The 12,027-nt window shown below is 35.1% G+C and overlaps 1 protein-coding gene across 3 annotated transcripts in view; it reads left to right on the top strand.

Moving 5' to 3' along the window:
• Positions 1-12,027, top strand: part of NBEA (neurobeachin) — a 454,810-nt gene that overhangs the window by 32,925 nt on the left and 409,858 nt on the right. For all 3 annotated transcript variants that reach the window (XM_063305700.1, XM_063305699.1, XM_063305698.1), the window contains exons 2-3: positions 10,545-10,776; positions 11,903-12,003. In XM_063305700.1, coding sequence (XP_063161770.1) covers positions 10,545-10,776; positions 11,903-12,003 — 333 coding nt within the window. The remainder of the gene's footprint in view (positions 1-10,544; positions 10,777-11,902; positions 12,004-12,027) is intronic.

The following is a 12,027-nucleotide window of genomic DNA, read 5'->3' as shown; positions in this document are numbered from 1 at the left end:
CTATCTTATCCCCATCTCAGATGTCTTTTCTCATAGTTAATCAAACTTAGCTTCTTCAGTCTCTCTTTGTAGGACAGTTTCTAGTATCCTGTTGAGTCTTGTGCACATGTCTGAACCTGTATGAGTTTCTCTGAATCCTTCTTAGCATGGTGGTCAAAACTAGACATAGTACTTGAGGTGGGGTCTCACCAAAGCAAAATAAAGTGAAATGGGTTTGTGAGTTTGAAGTTATCCCTCTGTTGATTCAGCCTCAATGTCATTTGGTATATCTGCAGCTACATTATTTTGTTAGTTCATACATAGATTGCAATCAAGTATTCATCCAAGACCTTTTTCATAAGTAATATTATATGCAGGGATTGCCCATCTGTTCATTTGATGTTTTTTGTTCATTTGATTTTTGTTTTCTAAAAAGAGAACTTTGGTCTTATCTCTGTTGAATTTCATGTTGTTATTTTGAACCCATTTCTCTAACCTATCAAGATAGTTTTGAATTTTATTTTTGTCTTTATTATATTAAGTATCCCACCGAATTTTGTGTCATCTATAAATCTGATATACATTCCTTTCAACTTTTTATCCAGGTTATTAGTAAAAACATTGAAAATCCTTGTGGCATCTCACTTTATTCCACTCTGCAGTAATGAGTAGCCATTTATGAGCACTCTTTGAGTATGATTTTCAAGCTGGCTACAGTCATTGAGAGTCAGACAGCATACAAGTTCAATAAATTGTTATTATTACTGTTATTATTATCTACTAAATTGTTCTGCCATTTAGCCCACACTTAACTTGTATGCTAATCAAAGTGTGTAGTGTCATTGAGAAAGAAATGATAAAGAGGTCTAGTTTTTCCCTTTGCACATATAAATACCCAACACCCATTATTAGAAAGGGTTACTTAATCACCCTCACTAGTGAGCTTTTTATCTGTATTGCTACTTGTACCAATTAAGATAAAGATAACACCATTACCTTCTAATAGAAGAGAGAGAGAGAGAGAACACCAAGAACTCCACAGCATGAGCTTCCTAATTTGATATCTGCAGAGGGAAGGGTAAGCATTAGAAACAATGTCTTGTATAAAATATTTTTGGCAGTAGGTCAGTTGTCTGAGCTCCCAAGCTATTAACATGATTTGTCATCAGACTATCTCTAGGTGTTGAAAACTAGAGACAATGTCTTACTTAAAAATATCTTGGGAATTAGGTCAACTGTTTGAGTTATGACCAGGTCACTGATAAGATGTGCCACCGAGTTATCCACAGTATTGTCTGTATTCCTTGTCCTTTGAAAAAAAATACTGTAGGTGGCCAGAGATCCCAGACACTTTGAACCTTGGTGTAGACCTAAAGACCTGGGAAGCTACTATCCAGCTGCCAGCCAATTCCAGGGTTCCAGGCAAGCTGAAAAGGCACAGGCTAGTATACTTTCTTTTTCCTCTGTAACTGTACTAATCAATAAAATCTCTTTTGTACTCACCTTGGTTTGGGCCTATGTTTTTGAATTCTAGAACCTATTGTTACTGGCTCTCTACCAGTTCCAGCAGAGCTATCATGGGGTGCTTTATCAAATTCTTTGCTGAATTCAGGTTCTAGTATGTCTAGAGGTTTCCCTCAATCTACTATGGAAATTACCCTATCACAAAATGAGATACGATTGGTTTGGTCAATTTGTTCCTGACAAATTCATTCTACTGTATTGTTTTTAAGGTGCTTATAGATCAATTTTTTTATGATTCGCTGTAGAATCTTCTCACCATCAAGAAAATTAACTGATCTGCAGTTTGTTGGATCTTCTTTATTGCTGTTTTTGAAGATAGGGACAATATTTGTTTTCCTCCAGTCATCTGGCACTTCACCAGTTCTATGTGTTTTCTCAGAAGTAATAGTTAAGGATTCAGGTAGCTGGTTCCTTTATTGCCCTAGGATGCAATTAATATAGTGTTGGAGATTTATATTAATTAAAGTTGTATTCTGTGACTGCATTTCTACACATTTCAGGCTTCAGTTCTGCCCCTTCCTGTAGCGGTTTTGATGACCAGATACTTGTTGGAGAAGGTTAAACTAAAATAGGAGTTGAATAGCTCTCTATTTCTTTTATTATCTGTTAAGATTTTGCCATATATGTTGAATAGCTGGTCTAAGAGAAGAGCCTTTTCTGCTGTTGCCCCTGCCCTGTGGAATGTCTTGCCCTCTGAGGTGAGGTTGGCCCCCACTCTTCTGGCCTTCTAGAAGAGTGTTAAGACCTGGCTCTGCAACTAGCATGGGGATACAATAGTGGTATGCAGCCCTGGGGGTGGTTGGTGGCTTGAGGATGCTCTCTCTATCTTTTTAACTTTGTATATTTTTTGTGTGGATTTTTTAATGGTCTTTTTACTTGTAAGCCACTCAGAGTCACTGGTACAGTGAGATGGGCAGCATATAAATTTGATCAATCAATCAATCAATCAATCCTTTTATTTTTCTCCTTTTATTCTGAACATTACTAAAGAAGCTTAGTTTGTTAGTGGCCTTCACTTAGCTCAGCTAATTCTGAACTTTTACTTCCCTAACAAGTCTTCAGTTCTAGGTTACCTATCTATACTCTTCCTTTGTAACCTTTTCATTTCTTATATATGGGCTTTTTTATTTTCATAACTTCATTAAGTTTTTGAATGTAGCCACGCTGGCTTCTTTTGCATTCCTCCATTTTTTTCCTCATTTGATTTCTTGGAATTGTGCTTTTGGTTATCTCTTTGTTTAGGAACTGCCATCTTGAATTACTTTTCTCATTAGGTGCTTTTCTATGGGTCGCTACTTATTGTTCTTATCAAAATCTACTATTTTGAAGGTATACATTTGGCTATGGTCAGGTTTAGTCTCCCGTAGAATGAAGAACTCCAGTATTTCCTCCAATGTTCCTGCTACTTCCACTTCTTCAAGTAAACCTTCCATGTTAATTAGTAATCAGATTATAGATATCTGATCCCTTTGTTCTTTTCTCCACTATCCAAAAAGAAAAATTGCCAGAATGAAAATTCAGAAATTTCCTAAAAGACCATGCTGTCTCTCAACAAATGTTAGCATAAATATACTTTCCGTGCATTACATATTCATGCCTTTTCAAAAGACCTGCAGTTTAGTTTTGGAAGGCATCATCCTTTCCTTGGTTGGGCATTATCAACAAGTTTTGTACTAGATGTTTGGATAGCACTGAAAATAAGAAAACTAGATGAGGGAGTTTATTCTGTTTCAGAATAGAGCGTGCAATAGTTAGAGGTAAAAATCTGAATGGCATATGATGTCATTCACATAAAATGTTATTTTTTTTAAAGTCAATTATATGGCAAGGTATCTTTATTTTCAAATAGCACGCTTTCACCAGGAATTAAGAACCTGCTGTGATGGAGTCATATTAACCTCACATATAACTATTGTAACTTATCTGAGGTAGACTCCACAGCTCATTTATTCCATTTAAAGGCTACTCTGAAAGAGTTTGTACCTGCTGAACAATTAAGAAATTGGACATTTAAAAAATCTTGCTGTGCCAGATATAATGCTTGGTTAATGGGCCATTAATTTAAGATAGTAGAGCTGTTCTTTGCTTTAATCGTAACATTGGTTAATACCCCAGCAGTCCACCTATATAATGCTGAAATGCCTAATTATCTTTCGCTAAGGAGAATTTAAAAATGCAAGCACCTTACCGAGCTATGTGCATATATATATATATAAAGCCCCCACACTTTGGAAAACCCTTCCCTTTAAGGTACATGCAGCCCCTATATTGTTAGTATTTAGGAAACAAGTAAAATCTGTTTTATGTCAAAGTTCTCTTGGCCCCAGTTGATCTGAATAATGTCATCTATCATGGGTAATTGATTTGAGAATTTTTACTATTTATGTTGATTTTGTAATTCTGTTTTTGTCTTGCTTAATTAGAATTATTCAAGATTGTTAATAAATAATGATAAGCATGTGTTCCCTTTCACATATCAGAAAACGTAGCATCATATCTAGCTTAGCCATTCAAATAATTCTTGATCAGCTCTTTGAAGTTATGAGCTCCAAGGCTTGATAAAGCTGTTTTGAGGCTTTCTTGAGATCTTCTTGGCAGGTTTAAGAACGAGACAGGCATAAGTCATCTTTGCTATTCTGGTTTTAAAGTAGTGTTTTTCTCCTTAGTCCATCAGCAACCTGCAGTGCCTAGTTGAATAATACATGATTCTCTTTGCCAACTATTCTCTTAGCAATGCAGTTGGGTGACTCTGTGGGGAGAGCCCAATACCTATAGGCTACTTCACCCTCCTGGGGTTCTGGGAAGCCTCCTCTTCACCTTTCCTTTTTTTTCCTCCAATAATAGGTCATAGTGGTCAGCGCTCACTCAAGCAATAGTTCTCTTCCTGTGAGTGTCCCAATGAGAACTGATAATTGAATAAGCTATTGGCTTACTTTCAAGGAAAGAGCCATGGTTTATAGGACATATGGGAAGAGATTTAGCAAGAAAATGACATAAATAAGCAAGCAAGCAAGCATACTTAAAGGTATAACTTCTCTGTTTCTTCTCTTTACTCCTTGTAGAGCAGCTTTGGATCATTTTCCTTAATAAATGAATGAACAAGTATAATGTTTTTGACTCATTTGTTTAATTGGGTTCTCTTTATCTAGTTTCAGGACTTGTGTGGAGAACAGATCACATTTCAGGTCATATTTATTTATTTATTTAATTTTTAATTCCACCTTTCTTATTTTTATAAATAACTCAAGGCGGTAAACATACCTAATACTCCTTCCTCCTCCTCTTTCCCCCACAACAGCAACCCTGTGAGATGACTTGGGCTGAGAGAGAGTGACTGGCCCAAGGTCACCCAGCTGGCTTTCACGCCTAAGGTGGCACTAGAACTTCAGTCTCCTGATTTCTAGCCTGTTGCCTTAACCACTAGATGAAATTGGCTCTCTTAAACTGTACTGTTGGATATTTGGTCTTTGTTATTGTGTTGTGTCAATTTAGTTATTGTTATTTGTAGATTGTAATTGATGGCTCAGCATATTGTACAAACTCAGATAATGTTACACAAAACCATAGTTTAGGTGAAACTCAACATACGTATTGTCTTTCCTTATTTCAGGCAACAGGACTGTTACTAAGAGTAGTTTAATTTTTTTTTAGCTGCCTGTTTTGCTGTCTCATTTGGGCTAAATATATTACTGTTAAATCTCTTACTGCCTTCTGAATGCTGTTGTCCAAACAGGTGGCCCTCATTATACAGGGTTAGGGTTAGGGATTCCTGCAGTGTACAATACAAATTCAGTTCCAAATTGATAGAATGCATTTTCTAGTGATTTGTGTCATCACTATTAGATTATACCTACCAGTTCGGAGAAAGAAAATGCTTACTTCCTGCAGCATTGATGTCCCTATTTTTCATAAGAACAAAACTTATCGTAGAGCAGGAGCAGGACAACATCAGAAATAGTAATAATATAATTTTAAAAAACTTGTTGATCTTTAGATCAGTAATTTTGAATGTTTCAAGAGGAAATGATTAAATTGAGCTAATTTTGAAACTAGTGCTCTATTATTACTGGTTAACAGTTGTACGAAGTTGTATGCTGCATGGGATTTCCATGCAAACACGAGAAAGAAAAACATTATCCATGATGGGCTATAAGTAAAGGTAAAGGTTTCCCTTGACGTAAAGTCCAGTCGTGTCCGACTCTAGGGGGCGGTGCTCATCTCCGTTTCAAAGCCTTGGAGCCGGCGTTGTCATAGACACTTCCGGGTCATGTGGCCAGCATGACTCACGGAACGCCGTTACCTTCCCGCCGAAGCGGTACCAATTAATCTACTCACATTTGCATGTTTTCGAACTGCTTGGTGTGCAGAAGCTGGGACGAGCAACGGGAGCTCACCCCGCCGCGCGGTTTCGAACCGCCGACCTTCCGATCGGCAGCTCAGCGGTTTAACCCGCAGCGCCACCGCGTCCCGCATGATGGGCTATAAATTACTGATAATACATTTGAATGTGCTTTGACCTGTAGTAATAGTGCACGATGTTGTTATATCATGCCACAGGAAAACAGATATAGGAACCAAATCCTGTGGCAAATTCAGATGCAACTGTGCTTTTATATATAAAGTGATAACACTGCTACAGGATCTGTAACATCAGTCATAACTTCAGGGTATATTTGCTTCTTCTCCAGTGTTGTATATACCATCATCTGTTGGCAATGCCCATGACACTTTACTTTACATAAACCGGGCAATGTCTGTTTAGAAGGATGAATTAATAAAAAGTTGACATCAGAAATAATATCCAAAACCAATAGGAAACATTTCAGCCATCTAGGACACTCTTAAAGTGGCATTCTTGAATAAAAGATAATAAGAGATACTGATTTCACTGTGAAAGAGTTGAACTAGAATTCAGATTTTACACTATTTCTAACCAGAGACCAAGTTTTCTTATTAGACTATATTACTGAGAAAGCAATGTTATGGTTGGTTATTTTGTTAAACTGTTCTGTCTCTCATGTCTCCTTTCACCTTCTTTCCCAAGATGCTCTCTTTCTTTCACAATTATACATTTTGCATCTGATAAAGAGAGCTGTCACCTGCCAAAGCTTTGCTTGTTCTTTGTTGTTTTTGCTGCAAAAGACAAATACCCAATGAATACTTATGGCCAAGTCCATTTGCAAATACTACTAAATGTGCTTCTAAATGTCTTGTAAAGTGAGGAACTGCAGTTGAAGGAAGAGGAAAAGGCTCAGGACGTATAAATAGCAAAGAATGTAGAGCTAATTTTTTCTCTCCAGCTTCCCCAAAGATACTGGCTTGTGCTGTGTTTAGGAACTTGTATTAATTGTGTGGATTTGTTTGTAGATGGGGACACAGTTTTTCATGGAGAGGAAAGAGCTTTGAATTAATGAGGGGAGTTAACTCTCTTGATGAAGACTGATGTTGAAGGTCAAATGTCAAACATAGAACGACATCAAGTTCTTTACTTACTACAAGCACAGCTATATATAGATTTGCAAACAAAGTTAAAACCTTAGGATATGAAAGTTAATCAAGCCTATTTCATGCAAAGCATTGAAGTGTTAAAATCAGTCTTTCAAGAGAGTGATAAAGAGAGATGATAATGAACAACTTAGTTTCTTGCTTTCAGGTTTTATTGTTGCTGGAGTTTTATTCGAGATGATTAAAAAAAGATGCTATGTGAAAGATGCTTGAAAATTATTATAACACTACCTTGTTTAGCCCCTGCTATTATAAAATTTAAAGAAGTAATTGTTTTGACAGTCTTGCTGTAAGATGTTTATTAATATATGTGCCACTGGAGACTGTTGTGAAATGCTCATGGTGCCATTAGTTCTCTGACAGTATTATTATCTGTAGATGGATTCTGTGTGATGACTGTTTTATTTGTAGATGAACCAGTCTAGATAGTTAACCAATAAAATTGCTCCTGGATGTTACCATTATTATTTTTTAATAATTGAGGTAAGTTCTTGAAAAATGTATGCTCAATACCTTTTGTATAAATAGGAGAGTGGGCTACTGAGCTTTAGTCTAAATATAGGGTTAGATAGGATTTGGAGATGAAAAAAATACTTTATTTCTGTCATTTATATATCATCATAATCTGCATGGGCTCCTGATAGACTAAAACAATAAAACAATATTAAAACCAAGACAACAATGTAGTAATAATACATTAGGTAATACAGATGGCATGAACCTATGGCATGAACCTATCCTGCCCCATATGGTTTCTAGAAAAGCTGTGTTGTTACTAGCTTTTGATTGCACTATATACAGTTCTCTTAATTGAGGTCCTAGTACTTAATTAAGGTCCTAGACTTTGAGTGAACAAATAATGCCGAAGTTTAGTAGGTGTTTATTTCATAAACAGTCAGTTCTGATTTGGGCCTGATTTATCCCTATACAAATCTTACCAAATTTGGCTTTGTCATCACAATGAATTTCTCACCATACAGGCTCTATAGGCACATCTTTCCCTACTTAAAATAAATTTCTGAAGACTTTTGTAAAAAAAAAAAAAAGAGTCATATAAAAAAATTACAAAACCATTTCTAAAGCCCTGGAACTTCAGCAACCCATAGTCAGAAATGAAATCTTGAAACTGAGAAGATTTCAGACAAGTAAATCTTTCCAAAAGTGACTGTTCTGTTAAAATCACTGCAAGGGAACAGTGCACATTCCTCTAGAAAATCCACAATGAACCTCAAAACAACATGCAGGGATCTTCAGACTTCTCTCACCTTGGCTAAGCTCATTGTTCAATGACTCCATTGTTAACAAAGTGATGGTGGAAAACGGGATTCATGTGAGAGCTAAGAAGATAAATTCTCAAATTTGCCAAAAAGCATTTTCTGACTTCTGTAAGATAGTTCTATGGACAGATAAGTCAACAGTAGAACTTTTCTACTATAAGGATACTTTTCTACTAGGCTATATGTACATTGTTATATCTGGAGGAAATAAAACACTGCATTCCACAAGAAGAATCTCATACCAGCTTTCAAGTATGAACATGGTAGTATTATGATTAGGAAATGCTTTGCTGCCTCAGGATCTGCCATCACCGAAGAAAGCATGAATTAGGCTTTATTCAAATGATTCTGTAGGAGACTGTCAGACCATCTATCAGCTGAAGCAGAACTGAAAGTGAAAGTGAAAGCAAGATGATGCTCTCAAACATTCAAGGAAGTCTATAAGACAGTTAATGATGACAAACCATTCACTTATTTTGGAATGGCCAAGTTACAGTGAAGATCTAAACTCTAATTTTCTCTAAGCATAATATTGGGTATAAGTGTAATGTTCTTCCATTCTGCATCCATTTAATCATACAGTATTTGATTTGTTTTGTTTTTGAGTCATACTTCACCAGCAATTTATAAATATGTCCCAGCAGATGTTCAGAATTACATATTATAAGATTTTCAAATTCAATCAAGCCTCTAAATGTTCCCCTTAGTTTCTGCAATTCTTTAATATGCTACTTGTTTGAAGATATTGTCACCAGTTAGGTGGACTAAGCCATTGTGAAATAAGTCTCAAAAGATTTTATCTTTGTCTTATTAATAATCAAATTTTGCAATCAGAACAAATTATTATTTTTCCATTAAGCAATTTTCTTTGTGCTTTCTTCTTCAAAAACTAAATATTTAATCGTGAAGCAAGAGAGAGTTTTTTTTCCTATGACCCTTTTTAATGATGTTTTTCTTTTTTGTGTGTGATCTTTTTTCCTATGACTTTCCAATTTTCTTTGATTTTCCCATTTATTTTAATGACCATAAGATTTCTGATGCATGTTCTAGTTGATATCTGGAAATTAACAGCTATCAGCACTAGAGCACCCAAAATTTCTTGGAGAATATCCACTGGTTGGAAAAAAAATTGGTCAGTAAAGGCTTCTCTGTTTTATAAACCTGATCCCAGAATAGCTTCCAGGTTAAGTGAGATCCAGAGTGTTTAGCTGCTCCAGAAAAGGCAGGGCCTGTGTTTCATCCATAATCATGGTGTATTTTAAAATTTGCTGCTTTAAAGTGTTATACCTATCCTGATTCTGATGCTTTTCTTACTGTGAGTGATTCTGGGCTGGAGGAGCCCATTATTTATTTCTCTTCAATGGAAAAATATTATGGCCATCAGCCTCTAATTATAACTCTAAGGAAAGGAGGATAGTAGGTAAAGGATATTGTGCTGGGTCTCTTGTAGAGAGTGTTGAGACTATGGGACTATTTAAAATCTGATTCAGCATTGGAAATTAAGTCTTGCTTATTTCTTTTTACCATTGGATTTATGAAGGCTCAGGTTAGGTTTATGGTTTTATTTTAATGTTTTTTAAAAAATGAATGTCATTGTTTTGGAATGACATTCCAAATGAAATGCTTTTAATGATTTTTTATGACAATTATTATTTTATTAAATTAAAGTTGCCAGGTAAGATACAAGGTTGGAAATAAAAACTAACAAATAAGATGGGCACCTCAGTAAGTGAATATATGGAAGTTTTTTCTCTGGTAACAAAAGCTTGTTTAATTAAAAGAGGAAAAATATTGAATATGAATAATAGCTGACAGAGTTTATTGGCATCTAAAATTTGCCATTGAGGAAGTTGCATTAACTCAGCTTCCTTAGGAACATTCTAGGCATATCTAATACTTTTCCTTTGTTTTAGTTTGAAAATGCTGGCATAGAAAGGGTGAGAAATTGAATTTTGTCACACACTCTAGAGTATATATGATCATAGATATACATATTATGATTTTAAAGTATAATTTGTCATGCTATTAACTTATATATTTTAATTAATATAAGACTATTTACAAATAAGCATCTAGGTTGCAACTCTAGAATGACAGTGAATAAAGAAAATCTTGAAAATCCCTTAAGAGTACATTCCTTTTCATAGATTATAGAATACTCTGTAATACTCTTCTATAAACATCTAGAATGAGTTAGTTTGCCTGAATCTTATAAAGATCTATAAATTAACAATTTGTTTTTTCTTTTTAAATTTTCAGTTGGTTGGTGGAGAATTTGATCTAGAGATGAACTTTATAATTCAAGATGCAGAAAGTATAATATGCATGTCAGAACTTTTAGAGCACTGTGATGTAACATGTCAAGCAGAAATTTGGAGTATGTTCACTGCCATCCTTCGTAAAAGTGTCCGGAATTTACAGACCAGCACAGAAGTTGGTTTAATTGAACAAGTGCTATTGAAGATGAGTTCTGTGGATGATATGATTGCAGGTATAAATCTTACAATAGATTATCATATTCCAGATATTTTTGAACATTGTGTATGAACTGATTAATTATTAAAGGACATTATCTGAACATGTGGAGGAGATACAGGTTGAGGATTTAAAAAAACAGATTCAGAATATTTTGCAATTAATGAAATTATGTATTTTAAAGAAATATGTCTGTAGATTATGACTATTGCTGAGATAATTTTCTCAGACTCCCTTTTTTAAAATGATTTTTTATCTTCTCAAAAATATAACTTTGGAAGTTTGTATTCAGTTTATTTTTAGTCAGAGAAAAGTTTGTCAATTTGAATTTAGGGTGGTAAACTTTCAGACTTAGAAGATTCTGTTAAAGTAGCCTAACAATAAAGTAGAAGTAGTTAGTCTGGTCATGTTTCCTGTTTGATTTACCTGGGAGGCTGACATCAATCTTGCAAGTCTGAAAGTATAAATCTCCCGCCATTTCTTTTTACTGCCTGCCAAGTTAGAGCGGATTCGTTCTAAGTTTCTTTCTCTGTCCATTACTCAGTTGCAGGCTCCTCCCATTTTATCTGATTGTTCCTTAGGCACCACCTCTTCCCCTGTCTTCCAAGGTCATTCTCACATTCTATTACATTAATGAGGATTACCTGTAAATATAATAGAAAACGTAAGAGTAAAAAAATAATATTCCTACTTCAAATTAGGGTTAAAGGTGATAGTTTTCAGCTTCCAGATAGTTACAAAATGATCTCTGATCATTTCAGAAAGCTAGTGAAGTAGTGAGATTCTTCTCTTGATCAATATTGCATTTATTGAAAATCTTTCTATGTTGTTGAACTTGTTTAGTGAAAAGGAGGGAAAAGCTAATAATATGAACTTTTCATCTGCCCATTCAGTTGCACAAGTGTTTGGGTTTTCTGTCATGGCAGATCTAAGAAACCTCACAATGAATTGTTGGATTTGCAAGACATGGTATTAATTGTCAAGATGGGCAGTGAAGAATTGTGATAAATAAATAAAATAACTGCTGGGAAACCTAGCATTCAGAACTATTAGTTTTAACAATCAATCCAGTTTCTACTTGTGAACTATTACTTATATAAAAATTTAAGGAAGTATTAGAGTAATTTTATTTTTCTTTGAAGATCTCCTCGTTGACATGTTGGGGGTTCTTGCCAGCTACAGCATTACCGTTAAGGAATTGAAGCTTTTGTTCAGCATGCTTCGTGGTGAAAACGGAATCTGGGTAAGCTGTAGCTAATGCAAATAT

The sequence above is a fragment of the Candoia aspera genome, chromosome 5, assembly GCF_035149785.1.
Source record: "Candoia aspera isolate rCanAsp1 chromosome 5, rCanAsp1.hap2, whole genome shotgun sequence".
NCBI lineage: Eukaryota > Metazoa > Chordata > Lepidosauria > Squamata > Boidae > Candoia > Candoia aspera.
The sequence above is the reverse complement of the archived record's forward strand: the minus strand, read 5'-3'. Positions and strand labels throughout refer to the sequence as shown.